Source organism: Bubalus kerabau, chromosome 20 (genome assembly GCF_029407905.1).
Source record: "Bubalus kerabau isolate K-KA32 ecotype Philippines breed swamp buffalo chromosome 20, PCC_UOA_SB_1v2, whole genome shotgun sequence".
Taxonomy (NCBI): Eukaryota; Metazoa; Chordata; class Mammalia; order Artiodactyla; family Bovidae; genus Bubalus; species Bubalus kerabau.
The window spans coordinates 18,616,384-18,637,075 of record NC_073643.1 but is presented as its reverse complement, the minus strand read 5'-3'; the positions used below and the strand labels follow the sequence as shown (position 1 = coordinate 18,637,075).

Here is a 20,692-nt window from a genome sequence, read left to right as displayed (position 1 = left end):
AGTTCTCCCTGAATGAATGACCTGGGTGAGTGGCCACAGGCTGAGAGCCATCGAGCATGCCCTAGTCAACTCTGCCACTCCACTAGTTCCTTTCTACCCCACAGTAACAGACATGCAGAGATTCTGGATGCTTTTTAAAAAAACCATGTTTCAGTCACTTTATTCTTAAGTCTGCACTTTACAAAACCACAAGGGAGAAGTCCTTGAGGGTGAAAGGGGTGGAGAGGGTAGGGGGTGAGGATGACCCAGAAATGAAGCCCCTCCTCATCTGGGGGACCAAGCAGAGACTGGGCCCCAGGCCAGCCCAGCAGGGCCTCTCATGTCCTGGCTATACAGAGTTACGCCAGAACATGTCAGGGAAGGGCCCAGCCTCTAGAGACCGCTGCCATTTGACATTAGCTAGGCAGCCACAGGCCAAACTTCTGGAAGCCGGAAGGAAGTGGGCCTCCCGTCCCAGGCCAGGGGAAGGCAGCCTGAGCAGGGGTGAGAGCTACCCGTCCAGCAGCTTCAGGATGCTCTCGCGCTCCTTCAGAGTCTTCCAAGCCTGGTCTTTCTCCTTCTTGGTGGGGGTCCGTTTCTTCTGCCGGGCAGCCATGATCTTGCGGAAGGCATCCATGACCTCATTGTCTGCCATGCGGACCCGCTGCCTCAGCTCCTGCCGGCTCACCTCCTCCTTCGCCAGCCTATGGGGACCAGCCAACCAGATGCTGTGGGAAGCCCACCAGGACAGGGGCTCCTCCCTCTTCCAGACTAAGCTCATCTGCTACCCGGGGACTGTGGACCTTTCCATACCAAAAAGCAAAGTTACTGAGCCACACTTACGTGGTGCCCTGTGTCAAGTACTGCCTCTTCAAAAATAGTAGTTCAATTAATCCTCATAACAACCTTGTGAGGTAGATACTACTAATATTCTTGTTATCACTGAGAGAACTGAGGCTCAAGGAGGGAAAGAAATGCCCCAGGATCCCACAGCTAGTGAGCACAAAATCTGAATTGAAGTAGACTGGCTCCCAGCTATCTTTAAAAGGTGTCCTGGTGCCAGCAAAAGACCTGCTTACTTCAGCATCCAAATTCCAGAGCCATCTAAGGGTCCAGGCAGCCTGAGGTCTATAGGAGGTGAGTGAGACGCCAAATTGATGCCTCTGAATGGAACCTGACCTATCAATTCAATTGATGGTGGAGCTGGAAGGTCACTAAAGATATCCACATAGTCTAACCTGTTGATTTTTCAGAAGGGGAAGCTGCTGCTCGGGGCAGGACATGCCTTGCAGCCTGTCCATGCAGGGCTGAGGGGTACACGCGGGCCTTCTGACAGTCAATCTAGTTCCTTCACTGCCCCTGACTTCCACATCTGCACAGCCCTACTTCTCTCTCTCTCCCCCTCTGCCCTTGCCCTCCCTTCTCCATACTCTTTTATCTGTATTTTCCTCTTCTTGCCCTTGAGAGGGAACTAGAATGAGGCTTTGGACTCAGCCTTGGGCTTGAGTCACAGCTTGGCTGTTTGCTGGCTGTGTGGCCTTCGGCAGAGCACTCATTTTGCTGGGCCTTTATTTCCTCATTTGGTGCACAGGGAAAAAACTACCAGCTACTCTCTGGGCTGTATTGGAGATTAAGTAAGAGGGCATACATAAAACCCGTGCTACATGATAGACACTCAGTACACCCTCATCCTTAAATACCCCAGCAGCTCGTCAGCAACTTTCTTTCCTAATGGTGCGTGTCTTTGCCAACCACTCATGCAATGACCGTAAGCCCTTTGCCTTGCCTCTTCTCCTAACCCACAGCACCAGGTCTAAGAGATAGGCAACCTGGCCAAATGGATGAGTGTGCCCTGCTCTGTTGGGGCTCTGTGAGGTGAAGACACACAGCACCTGCCTATAAGAAGCAAGGGGACTTAGTTGGGCTGTTTGTCATCTCCCCAATAAAATGGCAGTGCCTCCCGTGATCTCCCTCTGGTTCCCACCTGCATCCTTGTTGTGACCAATGCAGGGCAAGAGGTATGGGAATGAATACAAAATGAATGACATTGCACTTCAACACTGGTCAATTCCTGGTGAGAGGCTGATAATCACAGATGCCCAACTAAATGTTAACAGTTGATAATCTGAGGTAGAGAGTATATTGGTGTTTACTGTGCTAGTCTGTCATATTTTCTACAGGTATGAAATTTTCACTATAAAACTTGGGGGGAACAAAAAGTCCCTGGTTCAATCCTGAGTTTTGGCACCAAAAACAAAGAACAAGAATCAAAAAAAAAAAAAAAAAGCACACTTTGGGAGAAAAAGAAAATCAGCATGGAGAGGATTAAAAAATAAGCCACACAACAATGTGAATATAATTAACACTACTAAACTGTACACTTAAAAATGGTTTAGAGGGTAAAATTTTGTATTATTTGTTTTTACCACAGTTTGAGGTAAATAAATAACTCACAGATGCCTCAGCTCTAGTCAGGGGAATTAGAATGTTTTGAGATATAACCAGTGGGGTGGTGCCCAGCAATGACTTTTTTTTCAAAGCTCCTCAGGTCTTCAGAGGCCCTGCCAGGTTTGAAAAGCCTGCTGTCAAGCTCCCAGAAGGTGACCATTGCAGCCGAGGCCTCCCATCCACACTCACCTCAGCAGGTCATGCTTCTTGGTGCGGTTGTGGGCACTGAGTGCCTTCAGCTCAGCCTGCCGCTTGCGCAGCTCCGCCAGAACCTCGTCCTCTGAGTCCTCTGCAGGGCGGTCCTCAGACTCCAGCAGGCCCTGGGCGATCAGCTCCTCCTTAATGCGGCTCTCCAGGGACTTCGTATGCGGCACACTGCAGGGGAGGGCAGTGCTCTGCTCAAGGCCAGCCTGCGGGGGGCCCCTCTCAGGCGCCCAAGCTAGCAAACACCTTCCCTTCTCTTTGGGACACCCTCTCTGTCTATCTACATATCAAAATATAGAGACAGACACATTTGATCTTGTTTCAGACACAAGCAACAGATATCAATATATTATTTAATATAAAATACATGAAAACCTATAATGCTAACAACCTAGAGAGAATTATTATGTTATCTGTTATTATTACACACCATTTTTTTTCATATGGTATATACATAAAAATATGTATTTTATGTTACTATTATATACACACTATACGTATTCTAGATTGTGTTAAATATTAGTCTCACTTTTTTTTTAATCTTTTGGCTACACTCATGGCCCTGTGGGATCTTAGTTCTCTGACCAGGGATTGAACCCGCACCCCCTGCATTGGCAGTGTGGAGTCTTAACCACTGGACAACCTGCGAAGTCCCTCTTCCCACTTTTATTATGTATTATTTTAGCTTGTTACCTGCTACGTACACACATTTAAATATATCTTAAGTAAAAATAGGGTCATATTGTTCATATTGCACTACAACTGATGTTTTCCACTTATCACTCCACTGATCCCATCTTTTCATATCAATTAATTATATTTCTCTAATATGATTGATAGTTGCAAATTATTTCATCATATGGAGTTACAACGAGTTAGCCAGCCAGTCCCCTCCAGTTGGACATTTAGGTTTATAGTGAGAACAGGGCCATAATGAAAACCCTGAACTAAGTCTGTGTATGTGGAAGTACTTGGCCAGCACGCACATCTGACTTCTATTGGACTTTATCAAAATGTCCTCAGTCTCTCTATGAATATAAAGACCACCCCAGGCTGGGATTGACAGAAGTCAACAGAAGCAGAGGCCAGACTGTGGAGTGTGGACACGATGTCACTCACCTGAAGGGCTTGTTCTGATTGCGGGGAGAGGTGCTTGCCCCATCCGCCCCTGATTCTTTCCCAGACATGTCTGGAATAGGAGAGTCCTCCATGGGGGAAATAATATTTTCCTAGAAGAGCACAGAGATGGTCAGAGGAAGAAAGAGCTGTAGTATTATCATTTTCCTGCTTCCTTCTGACCTACATGGACAGTCTTCACATACCAGAAATAATCTTTTCTTCTTTGCATTCCACCCACTCTGGGAAGTCTTCCCAAACTGGCTCCAAAAAGCTTTGATCATTTTATAAATTCTTGTTTTTGTACTGATACAAAAGGGAGCACAGAAGAGTGATGGTAACACCCAGCAGCAGTAATGAGAAGAACTAGGGCTCGTTAAGCATTTGCAGTGCACCAGGGGCTGCGCTGAGCACAGGGGCTGTACCGTGGCAGAGGTGGCTGGCTGTCCAAAAGCCATTCTCGCCTTCCATCCACAGGAGCTAGGCTAATGGCTGCCCAGATACACCCCACTTCCCAGCCTCCCCTGCGGTCAGGGTGGTCATGTGACAAATACTCTCCAATGGAAAGTGATTAGAAGAGATAAGAGCTACAGCCAGTGGGACCTTCACACACTCCTCCTTGCTCTTTTTCTGTGGGCTGGAGTGCCAGTCACATTTGGAGTGACCCTGTGCAGAGCTCATGTTTACGACAGCAAAGTGGGCTTCCCTGGTGGCTCAGTGGAATGCAGCAGACATAGGTTTGATCCCTGAACCAGGAAGAGCCCACATGCTGCAAAGCAACTAAGCCTGGGCACCACAACTACTGAGCCTGTGCTCTAGAGCCCGGGAGCTGCTACTACTGAGCCTGTGCGCCCCAGAGCCCGTGCTCCACAACAAAAGAAGCCACAGCAATTACAAGCCCGAGCACCCCAACTAGAGAGTAGCCCCTGATCGCCACAACTAGAGAAAAACCTAAGTAGCGACGAAGACCCAGCACAGCCAAAAATACATATATACATTTTTTTAAACAATTCAAAAGCCAGCAAACCTGGGGTCCCTGTCTGATGGTGTGGAACCGAGATCTCCCCCAAGCTCAATTGATCTGGAACATGTGCCCAGAATGCTACATGGGAGAGAAAGATGCTATTGTGTTTGAGCCAGAGGGAAAACTGAGGCTCATAAGGTGACGAGACATGCCTTGGGATAGCCAGTGGGCATAAAGAAAGGGACGCTGAACCTGGTGTTTGAAACCTGCTTCCGCTTATTAGCTGTGTGATGTCAAGCAAACAGTTCCCTTTTTTGAGCCTCAACCTTGTTCGGTGTAATGTGGGGTTAACCACTATCTGCCTCTAACAAGAGGATGTGTAGAAAGCCCTTTGCACAGGGCCTTTCACTAATGCTCCACAAAAGTAACTGTGGAGTAGTGGCTACCCTGGAGGTGGGGGAGGTTAAACACTGGGAGGGGCACGAGAGGGCCTTCAGGGATGCCAATGATGGTTTTGGTTTTTTTTCCTATTTCTAATTTATTTATTTTTTAATTGAAGCATAATTGCTTTACAGAATTGTATTGGCTTTTGCCAAAGACCACCATGAATCAGCCATCGGTATACATATGTCCACTCCGATGATGTTTTATTTTGTGATCTTGGGACTAGTTGTACAAGGGTGCTCATTTGTGAAAATCGATCAAGCTGTACATTTATGACTTATGTACCTTTCTAAATATACACTTCAATAAACAATTATACATTGAAATAGAGTGATAGTGGTTCCTGTTTTGCACTGGGGGTACTCACCTCCACCAAGGCCTGCAGCAGGCGCTGTGTCAGGGCACCAAAGGGACACCCGTCTTCTGGCTGCTCATGCTGGGCCTCAGACTTCTTCAGCAGGGCATCCACATCTGCATTGGGCAGAGACATGGTAGACTGGTGGGCTGAAGTTCTGGGAACTCAAGTCCTAGCCTGGGGTGGGCGGGGAGGTGAGGGACTTACCTTTAGTGTCCAGTTCGGTCAGGGGCCCCATGAGGCCTTTCTTCTTGTCAGCCACGGCTGCTGCCCGGGCCCCGTCCTTCTGTTCCTCCAGCAGGTCCTCCTGTGCCCAGCGCTGGGAGTAGTGCTTTCCCAGGGGCGGGATCTGTGGGAGACATCCCACCCAGCCCCAAAGAGATAAATACAGGCCAGTGATGCCTGGGGTGTGGCATGGTCTCTCTGTGCACTTGGAACTGCCAACAGGCTCTTCGTTCACCCTCATTCCTTCATTTATCTGTCTCCCAAGTATCTAGCCCAGGGCTGAGGCCTGAGCCTCGGGTGAGAAGAGATACAGGAGATAAATATCTCTACACTCACAGTTTAGTAGAGAAGCCAGGTACATAAACAACTAAAACACACAGAAGGCAGTACAGGAAAATTTCCACGATGTAAGGTGCACAATGGTGTGTGTACACAGACAATTTCAGTTGACGGCTATTATCTCTTGAGAGAACTACAGGCCTTAAGGTCAGAAATGAGAGAGAAATAGCTTATACACTGCTTAAACTTGTGACTGCCCGTATAGATTACATTTGCAAATAAGCTTTTTAAAAATTCAGACAAGTGGAGTGACAAGAGTAGGTTAGGGTGTTATGGCAGTGCAAAAGACAGACCAACCTTCTGCTGGGAAACCTGCAAAACCATTTTGGTGCAGGTAACGTGCAATACGGGACTTGAAGGGTGTTAGTTTGCCAAGGGGAGATGGGCATGTGCAGAGGCCCAGAGACCAGAAAGGACCTTTTGTGAGCCTGGAGTGAGGGTAAGGTGCTTGGTGGGGCTGGTAAATAACAGCAGTAAAGAGGTGGTGTGGCCAAGGACACTGGAGAGGGGCACCTGGGCTGTGCTACCAAGGACTGAGGCTTGGACCTGAGTCCGTGGGCAGTGGGAGCCACATGAGGCTGTGTTATAAGCACCTCTGATCATGACAGAGGACCTATGGGAGAATTCCCCTCCAACATTTTTCTGTATTTTCTACATTTTCTTTAACGGAACCTCTTTTATTTTCATCATAAAAACTAAAAATAATAAAAAAAAAACTTCTATATATTAAAAAAATAAAAAAGAGAGAGAGGAACTTCCATGGTGGTTCAATGCTGAAGACTGCTCACTTCTACTGCAAGGGGTGCAGGATCGATCCCTGGTCAGGGAACTAAGATCCTACATGCCACCTGGTGCATCCAATAAAAAAGGGAGAGAGAATCCCTCTAGAGGGAAGCAAGTGTTAAGAGGCTGTAAAGGTAAAAGCTGATGAATTTTTGAGCCAAAGCAAAGGGGATGACAGAGACAAAGGGAGGACCTCACTGAAGAAGATGCCTTAGGATGTAGTGGGGTAGAAGGGAGGAAGCTGAGAGCTAGAACCTGGGTGTCTGCATGGGTTAATGGAACTGTCAGGAGGCTGGAGAGAGAGAAAAAGGAAGATGATATATAGCTCTGTGATCTTTGATTCTGAGGCATCTCTGAGCCCTCTTGTTCTCCATCATGTCTATCTAGGCCTGGGGTCTTCACCTTGTAATGTTCAGCCTCATCTTCTGGGGGTTTCAGTAGCTCCTCTAGCGTGCGCACTTCCTCACTGGTGATATCAGCACAGTATGGCTCCACCGAAGCCCAGAATCTGCAGTGAGAAGCAGAGCCTGAGGGGGTGCCCCTGCCCCATCAGCCTCAGCCCCAGGCCCCTCCACAGCCTCCAGTGCCCAAATCCCAAGGCCCATCTATGTTCTTGGGCCCAGAACCTGTTGGGGGCGTCATTCTTGGGGATACGTGGCACATCAATTGGGTCATCGGTGAATTCATATTCCTGGATCTTGGGCTGAAGGTTTTTGGATTTGGGTCGCCCAGGGCCAGGGCCGGGCCCATGTCCCGCCTTCCCTTCCAGTTTCTGTTTCTTGGGCTTCCCATGTTTGGGGGGAGCTCCAAGCTCATGGTCTCGACCCAGCTTCAGGAATCGTCGGTCACCTTTCTTATCCTGCCAGTCAGTGAGGATCTGAAATTCAAAGACTGTCACTGAGGTTGAGAAGGGAAGACACAGGACAACTCCATCTCCCCATGAAAAATTAGGATCTGGAACTCAAGAAGGCTCTAAGTCTCTCCCCTTCCTCTTTTTATCTAGCAAACTCCTACTCCTACTGCAAAACTCAGCTCCTTTTCTGTGCCCATCTCACAAGATGTTTTCATATACTTGTCTTCATTCCATTCACTTGTCTGTATTGATTCACCTCTGCAGCACCCACCCTGGTCACACAGTGTTTAGCAGGTCCAACAAGTAGATCACATTGCAGTGCATGTTAGGCTGAGGAAAATATGCTGGCAGTAGCTTTCTACTGAAGGCACGTATGCCTCCCAGCAAACCTTCACTTTAAATGTCACCGTGACTAGAAAGCCTTTCCTGTATCAGCTCTCTGCTTCTTAGATGCTAAAAGACTGTGCCACAGCCCCACTCGAAAAGCTTCCATGGGTTCCCAGGGACCACAAGTTAATTTTATTCATCTTGGAGGTTCAGTTAAAATGGCATCTTCTTTCTATAGGGTCTCTGGTACCTCGCACCCCTAGGCCCAACCATGTCATTTGGTTATAACTAGAATAAACGGAGTACCTTGTCTCTTCAACAGGATTATAAGCTATTGGGGACCAGGAAGTTCATCTCAGCCATCTCTGGTCCCCAGGTCCTGGCAGAGCACCTGGCACACAGGGCTCAGAAGATGTTTATGCCATAAATAGAAATAATGAGAGTCAGACCAATAAATAACATTTGACATGCTTACTTAAGTGTCAGACGTTGGGCTGAGCCTTTGCAAAAAATCTCTTAATCCTCACAAAAGCTGAGGGTAGGTCCTATTATCCAGCCCACTTTGCAGACAGAGGACTAATCTGCAGAAGCAGGTTGTAAGTTTTGCAACATCACACAGCTCAGAAACCGCAGGATTCAAATCCAGGCCTCCCATTCCAGTTCCCCCAGTACTTCTAATCAGAACAGCAATTCACCTGATACGTGTCTGACCTCCCCTTCCCTTTAGTTGGCACACTCCCCAAAGGCTGGAATTGTCCTAATTAACTCTACAGACCCAGAACATTGTGAGGAGTGGGGGGTCCCTAGATGCTTAGTGAGTAAGAAATCTCACATTTTAGAAGGAGCATGCACATTCTTGCATATTTTATGTGTCACACAAGCAATGTTTGGGTCTCTCTCTTCACCCCTGAGATCCTGTAACCTGGCCTCAGCAGCTGAGGCTAACTCAGTGACACATCCCATAACTTGTCATAGTCCATCCCTGTAGTGGACTGTAGTGATGTCCCTGTAGTGACATCCCTGTAGTGATGTCCCCTCTGTAGGGTATAACCTGGGTTTCAGCCTCAAGCACCCGCAGGCGTCGGCTGGCAGAGGAAAGCAGGGTCTCAAGCTCCAGCTGCAATGTGTCCAGCTCCTCGATACCGATGCCGTCATCCTCAGAGCGGGCCAACACCGCTGTGTAGCGGGGACAGACCTTCAGGTGGTCCACAGACTTGAAGTCGTGGAACTGCAAGGGGCAGTCCTTCAGCTCACTCATGGCTCAGGATAGGGGACCCTGTGGAGCTAGAGAGGAAAGGACCATTGATGGGGGGAAAAGTGGCACTAGAAAAGTCCAAGGGCTCCTTCCATCCACCGACACTTCGGGGAGAGTCAGGCTTCAGAACCCTATTGACAAGGATGATGGCTTAGCTCCTATTCTCACAGCACCTACTGTGTGCCAAGTGAGGGGCAGACATTTTACTGGTTGCTCACTGAATTCCTCACTCAACCCCAAGAGCAGGGACCATGCTCATCTTCATTTTACAGATGAGGAAACAGACTTTGTAAGGATGGTGCAGGTCCAAGTTACCAACATGCAATCTGAATCCAGGTAGTTTTGAATTTGTTCACCTAACTGCCATGATATACTACTATGCTTGTCTTTCTGATGCTCTTCCCTTCACTTCCACTTTTCCTGGGTTCTGCTGAGCCCAGAGTTCCAAGCATCCGGTACTTATGCTAATGTTCTTCGTGCCTCCCAGCCTCTTCTTGTCTCACCCCTCCCCACCTCTGCCCCTTCTCTTTGCCCCAGATAGTAAAGAGATACCTGGATCTCTGGACAGCCAGATATACCTGGATTCAAGCCCAGGCTTGACCTATGTCTATGTAGCCCTGAACATGTTAATTAACTCTGAGTCTGTTTTCCCTTAAGTCTGAATCTGTAAAAATAGGGGTAATAATGGTACCTACCTCCCTGGGATGTTCTGAGGATTTAGAGTTGATGCCAGTCAACAGCTCAGTTCAGTGCCTGGCACAGGAAAAGTGGGGCTGGTTAATGGCTGGCCCCACCCATGGATCGCCCCAATGTCCCGCCTTCAGGGTCCCAGTCCTCTAAGAACACCCTATCGCGGCCCCCGCCCCCTCTACCTCCTCCTCGCTGCCTCCAGCGGCCCCGGGGCCGCGGGAGGGGCGGACAGTTCCGGTCGGTGAGAGCAACCGCCCCGGAACTGGCTATGTGAGGGCCCCCTGAAGTTGACAAGTGGGCGGGAAGACGGGAGTGCCAACCCCAGTCTTTTGAGGGGGGAGGGTTGCGGCCAGCGAGTTAGCCCGCTGCAGGTGGGGTGCAGAAGGTATGCCACGGGCGTACCCTAGGGAACAGCCCGGCGCTGGAGGGCGGGGCTCGGCAGCCAGGTTTTCGGCCCGACAGTTAGTTTCGCCGAGCCCCAAAGGCTGCAGGTGGGAAGGGCCTGAAAATAGGATGGGGGCTCAGAACCGGAAGGATCGAAAGGCTCCTCCGCCTTGCTTTGCCCTAATATGGTGCCCAACCTGAGGTCGGGCTGCACCATTGCATGACTATGAGGGAAGACGGCGGAAAAAAAGACGAGAAAGCCAAAGTCACAAGCAAGAGCTCCATGGGGAACGGGAGAAGCTTGAGTACTGATTTTAAGCTTCAGGAGCCTAAAGCTACTAAGACAGTCCTAACGGGAAAACTTCCGAGGGACCAAATGTTCTTAGCCTCCCCCTCCCCCGCTCGGAACACAGATGGTACGGTCCGGACGTCCGGGCGGAGACTGCGGCTGCGCTTCTGGAGAAAGGGCAGGCGTCGCGGGGCTGGCCACTTCCGCACTTCCGCTTTCCGGCCCAGCCAGCGCCCGCGATGGTGAGAGAGCCGGGCCTCGGGCCAGGGACCCCCGCTCTTCTGCCTCTAGGCAGTGGGTCTGGGGGAGATGCGACTTTGCAACGGAGAGGCCCTGGGCCGAGGGATGCTGGGGGTGCGGGGATACCCTGAGGCTGGGAGAAAGAGGGCGGGGCAGGGGCTGAAGTGAGGAAGGGGCGAGCGGGGGACGCGTTCCTAAGAAGCAGGCTTTGAGGCGTCCTATTCTGTCCTTTGAAGCTGGTGGGGGATACTGAGGCAAGAAGGGAAGCCGGAAGTGACTCCTCCTCGGTTTGTGGTAGCGCTTCGAAGGCACGTAGTAACCTTATAGCCCGTAGTAGGGCCACTGAGGCATGTAGTAGGGATACCTCTCTACGCAGAGTAGACCTTCACTAAATACACTCTTTTCTTTCTCGCTTGCTTGATCCCACAGTTCTCTGAGGGAAGCCTCCGTACTTCCTTAATCCCACTCCTCATGTTGCCACCAGCTCATACTTTTACCTCACTGAAGGATCTCTCTTTTGCTGCCTTCACGCAGACCCTTTCCTGGTCAGAATTCAACCGTATTAGCCTTAATATGGAATGTTAAGCTCTGATGCCGCTGACCTTTCCCTTTCAGGAAGTCATCCCTTTTGATAATTGTGGGTGTTTCTGAACGTCAATTGAGAGTTTGGCTCACTGCCTTCCCCTTCTTTATCCTCTTCCTGTCGATACCTATTTAATGTATACAGGTCTTCATGAGCATATAATTTATGATAACTTCTAAATCTGCCTTCCTAGCTCTCTTTGAAGGTTCACCTGGATATCTTGAAGACACCTTGAAATTAGACGTCTGGATTAAAACTCACCTCTCCCTAAATTTGCTTGTTCTCTTGTATTCCTTATTCTTGCTCTGTGTTTTCTTACCTCAACTAGAAACCTGGGATATTCTTTTTGTTTTTGTTGTTTAACTGAGGGGATGCCTCTTGATTTTTTTTAAACAGCATACTCGTTGAAGTATTACACAAGGTGCTTACTCCATTTGTGAAAGGGCAGACGTCATAGGGTTGACCACCTAAAATGTACCTTTTTCAGATTTGCTATGAACTTTGACAGATACAATCTTGCTTGTCCCTCATTGCCCCAGGCCAGGCTCTCATTACCCGACTTAAATAACCCTCTCTGCTGGCTCTGTCACTTCCCTCTCCTCCAATCCATTCTCCACAAAGTCTCCATGCAGCTGTAGTTGTGTAACTTCCTCCTCAGAAAGCCCCAGAAGTTCCTTACCACTTTTAAGAGAAGAGCTAAACTCAGTAGCCTGGCATTTGAGATTCCTCATGAATCTGTGGACTGCCATTTGCAACCTCATCCATTGAATCTAAAATGCTTCCTGGCAACATTGTACTCATTTCTACTTTAATGCCCCTATTTGTTACTCTAATCTTGTTATTTTTTCATTCATTCACTTATTGTACAGAAACTGAGTAAGAGTGTATAGGAAAGGTACTGACTGAGCAAGTTGCAGGGTATGTAAATTTGAATAGAATAGATATGGTCTGTTAACCATGGAGCTTTCAGTTTAGTAAAGGAGAAAATGACTTTTCTTGGAGCTATTTGAAGGGTGTATTATTGTAAATTATAATAAGTGCTATGAAAAGGGAAGTTAAGAAGGATCTCTGAGGAAAGAAGAGGCCTTCTCTGAATAAGCCAAGATCTAAAGGATGACTTAGGCAAAGAAGGGGGAGAGAAACCTGCAAGATAGATGGTTTGGCATGTGTGAAGGCCTGGGGTGAGAAAGAACTTTTAGCTAATACAAGGAATTGAAGATAGTCCTTTGTTGCTAGATGGCATTTCCTCTACCGGGAATATCATTTTTGTTTTTATCATTGTAAAATCCTCCTAATGCTATTTCCATCTTCAAATCAAAACCAGTTTCTTCTGCAAATATGATTTGTAAATCTTAACTATTTCACATTTTACCCATTGTATCATAGTTACTGTCTATCTCCCTGACCCGGTTGAACTATGTAAGGGTAGAAATGGTCTTAGTCATTGAATTCCCAACCCCTCGTGTGCCTGGCACACTATAGATACATACATTTGTTGACTCAAAGGGCAGATTGAAGACAGTCATTCACCTGTGTGCCTCTAGACCACAGTTTCTCAACTTCAGCACTATTTGGAGCTGAATAATTCTGTTGTACATTGTAAGCTATGTAGCAGTATCCCTGACTTCTGTCTATTCAATGCCAATAACTCCTACCCAACCTCAGTTGTGAAAATGAAGACTGTCTTGCCATTGCCGTATGTCCCCTGGTAGGCAAAACGGTCTCCTTTTGAGAACCACTGTTCTAGACTTAAAATGAAAGACATCTTGAAGGCCTAGTCTGTTCTGTTCACTGTAGTGTCTGAGAGCCAAGGACCTCAGTACTACCTGGCTCCTGTGTAGCTGGACTATGGGATCAGTGGATTTTGTGAGACAGATTTTGATTGTCCCTTGGGGTTTTCCTCCAGACTGCCACTCTCCGCCCCTACCTGAGTGCCGTGCGGGCCACACTGCAGGCTGCCCTCTGCCTGGAGAATTTCTCCTCCCAGGTCGTGGAACGACACAACAAGCCGGAAGTAGAAGTCAGGTATGGGAGGAAAGGGGGTAGGGGGTGATGGATGCAGCACCCAGCGATGACTGTTGTCAGAGAGGGCCATGAACTTCCATCCTGGAGTTGTCACAACTACAATTCACATTTTTTGTCTTGCTGCCAGGTAAATGATGGTTCCCAATTTGAAGTTCAGAAAATTGGGTCTCAGGGGGGTTGATAGGACAAAACTCGGGAGAAGCTACTCTGGAGCCAAGATTTGCTTGACACAAGTTGTGACTTCTCAACATAGGGCCATTTGGGAAATATCTCCCAAGGAGGTACTGAACCCTCCAGCAATTTAAGGAGAAGACTTGAGAATTGAGTTATCTGAGATGCCATCTCTGCTCTTCTCAAATATGAAGATCAAGGATCCCTCCCCTCAAAAAACAAACAAACAACTGGACTCCCATCCCCTACTACAAATATTCTATACTTTGGATTATTTTATCTGATTTATGTTTTGTAAGTAAATTTTTTTTCCCCATTGACGTTTAATCTGGTACATATACAACTGAGATAAGGATTGTTACCACAGTAAATTGATATGATTTGAATGTAAGAAAACTGACATGATGTTAAAATGTGCCCTGTTATGCTACTTAACATATATGGCTTCCACTAGGCATTTTTAAAGGATAAGAGCTCACAGACACCACCAATACAGTTAACTACCGTCAGAGGGATCCAGAGGCATCAAAATGGGAACTGAGTTGAGAGGGGTCATAATTTTGAATAAGTGAATTATTCTGGATTGATTATTAAAGGAGGCCAAACTGTTTGATTTTAGCTTGTCCTTATCTCTAAGGCAGGCTCTCATTCCCTAAACAGGGTATGGGTTTGCCCATAGTTATGAAAATAGGAGCTGTCATTTGTAAAGCTCCTACAATGTGCCAGGCTCACTTGTTACACACTTGACCCTTTTTGATGTGTTTCAAATGAGAAGTTGAGATTCCAACAGGTAACTTGCCCAACGGAAGTAACAAAGGAGGCTGAATTTCAGAACCTTTTCACCCTGACTCCAGAGCCTGTGCTCTTTCTGCTGGAGAACATGCTCTCTGGCCCCCATCTTGGAGCACCCCTGCTTGTGAGTCTCTTATTCCTTGGACTCTGTGGTCCCAGATAGTGATTCTAGAACCTGCCTTGGAGTCTCCCTGACCATTCTGTTCTTTTATAGTACAGAGACCTCTGTCATTTTGTGTTCTCAGGAGTAGCAAAGAGCTCCTGCTACAACCCGTGACCATCAGCAGGAATGAAAAGGAAAAGGTTCTGATTGAAGGCTCCATCAACTCTGTCAGGGTCAGCATTGCTGTGAAACAGGTAAGCTCACCCCAGATCCCCTGCCTCCCTGGGGAGGCCAGGGACCCCCTCTGTAAGAGGTCAACATGCCAGATTCAGGGTGCAAAGAAACCCAGGTTCTCTTTCCAGGAAATGATTTGCTAAACTTACCAGATCAGTAGAATAAAGGGAAATCAGCCTTATCTTCTAGGCTTTGCTCTGGATTAGACGGCAGGTAATGTAGCAGCCAGGGCTATGGGCCAGTTTGGTGTCAGGTCATAAAACTCTTCCTAATGAATGAAGAATAAGTTCAGTTCAGACAAATAAGTAGTAATGGTATCCATTTGATAGCCATAAACTCCAAAAGTGAGATTTAGGGTAAGAAAATTCAGTGTAGTTTCATGTTTCTTCATTGTTTCACAAATGTCTGACATTCCCACTACCCCCATTATTTCTTCCATGTTTATGGACCACTTGGCTACTTCTTTACTTAATAGATTTCTTTCAATTAACTTATTTTCTTTTACTTAAATTTACCATAAAAAGAAAAACAATATGCCTTGCCGAATTGAGGACAACACTAAAATACAAGCACATTGAAAATAAAGCAGAGTTAGAATTTTGCCTCCAGAAAGCTCTATCCCTAGTGCCTGCTCATTGTTAAAAGGGGAGATTAATAAATATTGGGAGCTTTTAAGGTCTTGCCAGCCCATAATACAAAATTCTTTCATCAGAAATGTTGAGAGTTCATTAGGGAAAAACTTTGGGGATTGTTTGATGTTCATTGTTATTAAAGTGGAGCGCATCTAAGGTTATCTGACATTCTTTATAGTGTGTATCACTGGCTGGAAGATGTAGCATTAGTGAAATGAGACTGGAAAGGGCAGATTTGAATATAGATGTGGATTCTGGAAGGATTGGATAAAAGATTGGGGCTTGCCAGGACCTCCCTAGTGGTTCAGTGGTTAAGACTCTGGGTTTCTACTACAGGGGACTTGGGTTCGATCCCTGGTCTGGGAACTGAGATCCTGCATGCCACATGGTGTGGCCAAAATGTGTTTTTAAGTTAAAAAAAAATAAGATTTGGGTTTGTCCGAGTTACCTTTCTGGAATGGGTAAAGGCAAGATCATGATAATGCCCCATTAAGTTGGAGGGCTCTAATGTAGTGGACCTTCCTTTTAGCTGGCAACCAGTTACTGCATGATTCAGACTTCAATACCCAACCCCAGTGTCTCCAGCGAATGTGGGGGAAATTGGGGTCAGAAGACCAGGCTACACATTTCTGTTGGCCTTTAGGGAATGACTTTAGGGAAACACATTTCTTCTTTGCTCTTACCAGGCTGATGAAATCGAGAAGATTCTATGTCACAAGTTCATGCGCTTCATGATGATGCGAGCAGAGAACTTCTTTATCCTCCGAAGGAAACCAGTGGAGGTGTGTGATCCATGTGTTGGTAATACCCAGAATTCCACTACTGAGTCCACTGCCAGTGGCCTGGGATTGTTTCTAAAACTGAGATTGCTTGCTCCTCAAGCTGTAGGGTACCCACAGCCTGAGTTGAGTATTGGTCTTCGTTTTGGCTGGAGTAAGAATAAGGGGAATCAGCTTAGGAGGTTGAGTCTGTCTCAGCTGTGGAAAAGGCAAAAAAAGATGAGGTGCATTGCTCACCTTCCCAGAGCCTATAGTGTAGTGGCAGAAAGGGCATGACGAATCAGAATTCTAAATTCTGCCACCAACTGAGTCAGTCTCTCAAGGCCACAGTTGATATGGGGTCAGTTGTTACCTGACTTTGTACTTGAGCGCTCACTACAGATTCTCTGCCTGCTCAACTCCCTGCCGGTCAGTGACTAAGCAACTACCACACAGAGCAGCGGACACCATTGTCAGACACATTAGTTGTTGGCCAAACTCGCCCTTATCCTGAGCTAAAATCTCTCCTGTTCCTAGATCTAACCTCTAGGGCCACCAAGAATAAATAAAATTGCTGTTCTACACACAGTCTGACCTATAGTTAAAAACCTCAATCCGTCCTTTTCCCACAGCATCTTCTTTTCTCTTTGGACTAAATGTTCCTGTTGTTTGATGAGAGTCTTCTGTAACAAGATTTCAAGTCTTTTCACTCTCCCTTGATTCATTCTGAACACAACTGTTTATACCACAGATAGTCTGCCAGACAAAATTCTCAATTGGGATCAGTTGATCCACCTGTTAGTTCCTTGGATCCAGCATACACATCGCCACCAGAGCAGATGGGCTGCTGCCTGAAGGGTGTGTAGCTTGGGAGAAGGTCAGCTGGAAGCATGTGGCTGAGTGACATAGAGGGCCTGGCCAGTGAAGTGCCCCAGGATGTTGATTCTCTCCCTCCTCTCCACTGTCTTCCTTCCCTAGGGGTATGACATCAGCTTTCTGATCACCAACTTCCACACAGAGCAGATGTATAAGCACAAGTTGGTGGACTTTGTGATCCACTTCATGGAGGAAATTGACAAAGAAATCAGTGAGATGAAGCTGTCTGTCAATGCCCGTGCACGCATTGTGGCTGAGGAGTTCCTCAAGAATGTAAGTGGAGTGGCCTTCCTGGTTTCCTTACAGAAGTAGAAAGACCTAAAGGTTGTGCTGAGAACTTAGCATCTGGTGGGGAAATGGTGCCAACTGTGCATAAATATTTTCTGAGGCCTCTAGGAACTCTAGTGGGCAGCAGGTCAGCCCCATGCCTTGGTGTGGGAGGGCCCCAAGGTTCATCTTGGAGAGCTATAGAGCATCTCCAGGGCCCTGGGCAGTGCCTCTCTTAGTCGTTCATTTTTACATCTCAGAATATATAGAGTTCTTCCATGTATCTTGTTCGTCCCCGAGTGAGTCAAGTTAAAGCCACATGTGAATTTTCTGGGAATATAGGGCGGTTAATCATAGTGTAATTCCACTTCTCAAACAGACTCGAATAGTTTCCTTCAGCATCTGTTTCTCAGGCTTAAAGTCATGATTTCTTCACTCTGTTTTCCATCATTTTCATGGCTTAAGTCCTACAGATCCCTCTTCAGTTGTTTGTGCCTTCCTGACAGAAAGGACTGCAGCCCTCTGAGGAGGACAGATTGTTTACATTTATGAACTGATGACACAGTTCTTTTTTAGACATTCACAGCATGCCGCCTTTTTTTTTTTCTTCTTTTTCCAAACAGTCTTTGGTTTGTTGACTTGTTCCACTCAGAATTGACTATGATCCCTAGATGGTAGAAGTAGTGTTTACTCCTACCAGTGCATACAGGTCCAGCCCAGAAGGAGCTCAGGCTCCTAAAAATGGAAATTAAACCCACTTCCCCTGGGCTTTAATTATACTGAGGGCAGCCAGTGTACAGAGTAGCTGTGCCATGCACCCAGGGGAGCACACTTGTTCAGGTCACACAGGTGGCAGAATCAGACCACCTTTGTGTGCATCCGGGTCCACTGCCTCCTCAGGCATCTTACAGAACTTCTTGACAAAGCCTCAGTTTCCTTGACCCTGAAATGAGACTGTTAAGTATATACCTTTTCAGTGTAGTTGAGCATTAAATGAGGAAATGGGTATAAAGCATATCACTTGGTACATAGTAAACTCTCCCTGTATTATAGCACAAAGGTTATATGGCCAGGGTATGGGCAGGCCTCTAAATTCAACTGAAGAAAATGAAAAATAGTTTTTGTCCCAATTTAGTATTGGCTCATTCATTCAGTAGTCATTTAGTTGTTACAGTAATTGCATTTCTATAGTAACACAGCTGAAAAAGCACATATGAGTATCTCAGGGGAAAAAAAAAAAGACTTCCCATGTGGTCCACTGGTTAAGACCCTGCACTTCCAATGCAGGGGGCACGGGTTCCATCCCTGATCAGGGAACCAAGATTCCACATGCTGCATGGCACGGCCAAAAGAAACATCCAAAAAGCCAAGTATCAGCAATATCTCATTTAATACCTAAAACAGTCTTTGAATCTTTATCCTCATTTCATGGATGTATCAGCCGGGCTCTTGAAGTTGTCACCTATTTAAAGTGCCTCAGCCAGTAAGTGAAGGCGCCAGGACTCCGTTTTCTGCCTCACAGATCTGAGACAGTATCATGGCATCTGGCAGGGGTGACACACTCAGGTGCGTGTAAGGCTCAGGCCATCATGTGCATGAGTGAGGTGGGTTGTGTGGGGACCTAGGGAGCACGTGCCTCACCCTAGGAGGGTCACCACCGCACAGCTCCAGCCCTCTGGCTTCATCAAAAGAATCTCAGAATCTGGATTTGTGTGCAGCGTCTTCTGTTTTTTCAAGGTTATCTAATTCATATTCATAGCAACTAGTTCATAATCTTTGAAACACTGTGAGCCAGACAGTGCTCATCTTTGGGCTGAGTTCAGCAAGTGGGCCAGAAGTCCACAGCATCTGGTCTGTAAAATGTCCAGGGCGGGTCTGGGCACTGTGGGGGATATTTGAGGGCACAAAGCATATCCAGGGCCTATCCTGCTTGGCGGACCCCTCAGAGCTTGACGCAAAGCACCAGCTCCTGGGTCCCTTTCTGAATCCCCAGGCATTTGCACATGAACCCCCATTTCTACAGAAGGCAACCTCAGTTCAGCAAGCAAGGCACTGTGACAAGGCTTTTTGGTGTCTCCATGGCAAAGCGAAGGGGAGCTGTGGAAGAGCCCATGTCACCCATAATTTTTCTGCCTTGTCTAATGCTAAGTTTTAGGGCCAGTGCCTGCTGATTTGGGACCAACTAGCGCATGCCCACAGGGTGTCCTCAGACCTAGTCCTGCCCCACAGAAATGTCAGTATAGTTACAGCTCACAGATAGCCCCCCTCCCCAGAATAGGCCTGCCAGGATACAGTAATAACCATCATTCACCGCCTCTTGGTTCTCTTGACAGTTTTAAACCACCTGGCTGGATCTCGTGGCCTTCCCCCTCAGGATCCCCCGTGTCTCTGTGAAGTCGTCCTGGAGTTAACTTCCCAGAGCAGCGCAGCGGCGGCAGCGGCGGAGGGGAGCTGGGTCAGGGTGGGCATGAGATGCGGGAGGGGGGTGTGTGCTTGCTCGCTGGGCCACAGAGCAGCAGTGGACCTGCCCCGAGGCCACATGTGCCTGGTCAGGCTGGCTTCTGATGTTCAGTCCCCTGGGCCGGGACAGATTTTTTTTTTAACGTCTTGAAACTTAAAACTCTGTGCTTGTAGGAGACTGTAACCTTTTTGTCTTTTTTTTTTTTTTTTTTTAAAAAAAAACAATCTCCACCTCCAGTGGCTGTGACTGGTCCCAGTGATTGTACTTTATTGGTCGCTGTGGGTCTGGGCGGGCCTGGAGCCAAAAGGCGACTACTGTTCCTCCCCAGAGCCATCCCAGGTGGGGAGGAGGGGGGTTTCAGACTTGTGTTCCTCTCTCTCGTCCTCCTGTCTCCTTAGGCTCAGTAGAAGCGGTGGGGACCCTCTACCAGCTTCCTGAGCCCTGCCTGCAGTTGGCCACCCAGCACTGACTGGGGACAAGGGCTGAACTGCTGGCCACCAGCCACACCTAGGAGCTGGGGCCTAGAAGCTAGGCAGCCTTCGGCCTCAGGGGCCGCTTCGTGCCCTCCCAGCTGGGAGGGGTCGCTGTTTCGCCTTGTCTGTCAGTGCAGTGCCTGTGCTAGAGGTGGAGAGGTGAGTCCTCCAGAGCGTCCCTGCCAGGGCCTCCTGCCTGCTCTGGCTCCTCTGCTCCCCCGCTCGCTGTACCTTTTCTTATTCTGGTGGATCCTCCCTCCCCCAATTAAAGTCTCTTTTTGCCCCTCTGGGGCTGCATGAGGTCTGTGCTCTGTGTGTATATGTGATGAAAGGAGGTGGAGCTGTTCCTTAAGACCATGTGACAGGCACTTGGGCTTGGGGGTCCCCACCAGAGACAGCCTTGTGATTGGCCTCTGACAGTA

At 47.7% G+C, this 20,692-nt stretch overlaps 2 protein-coding genes across 3 annotated transcripts; one reads left to right on the top strand and one right to left on the bottom strand.

Moving 5' to 3' along the window:
• Positions 1 to 128: 128 nt before the first annotated feature.
• On the bottom strand, positions 129 to 10,602 carry TADA3 (transcriptional adaptor 3). Of its 2 annotated transcripts, none has more exons than XM_055558024.1 (10): positions 10,385 to 10,602; positions 9,988 to 10,045; positions 9,089 to 9,321; positions 7,484 to 7,734; positions 7,260 to 7,365; positions 5,718 to 5,859; positions 5,523 to 5,626; positions 3,751 to 3,860; positions 2,617 to 2,802; positions 129 to 683 (listed from the first exon to the last, which is right to left on the bottom strand). In XM_055558024.1, the coding sequence occupies exons 3-10, from the start codon at positions 9,293 to 9,295 to the stop codon at positions 491 to 493; spliced, it is 1,299 nt and encodes a 432-aa protein (XP_055413999.1). In that variant the 5' UTR covers positions 9,296 to 9,321; positions 9,988 to 10,045; positions 10,385 to 10,602; the 3' UTR covers positions 129 to 490. The 2 variants fall into 2 exon arrangements, with proteins under 2 accessions (XP_055413999.1, XP_055414000.1); XM_055558025.1 differs by lacking the exon at positions 10,385 to 10,602 and adding an exon at positions 10,165 to 10,349.
• Positions 10,603 to 10,709: 107 nt separating this feature from the next.
• On the top strand, positions 10,710 to 20,570 carry ARPC4 (actin related protein 2/3 complex subunit 4). Its single transcript, XM_055558035.1, has 6 exons — positions 10,710 to 10,897; positions 13,385 to 13,503; positions 14,712 to 14,823; positions 16,122 to 16,217; positions 17,172 to 17,342; positions 19,670 to 20,570. Exons 1-6 carry the CDS (start codon positions 10,895 to 10,897, stop codon positions 19,673 to 19,675), a joined length of 507 nt encoding a protein of 168 aa, XP_055414010.1. The 5' UTR covers positions 10,710 to 10,894; the 3' UTR covers positions 19,676 to 20,570.
• The last annotated feature ends 122 nt before the right edge of the window (positions 20,571 to 20,692 follow it).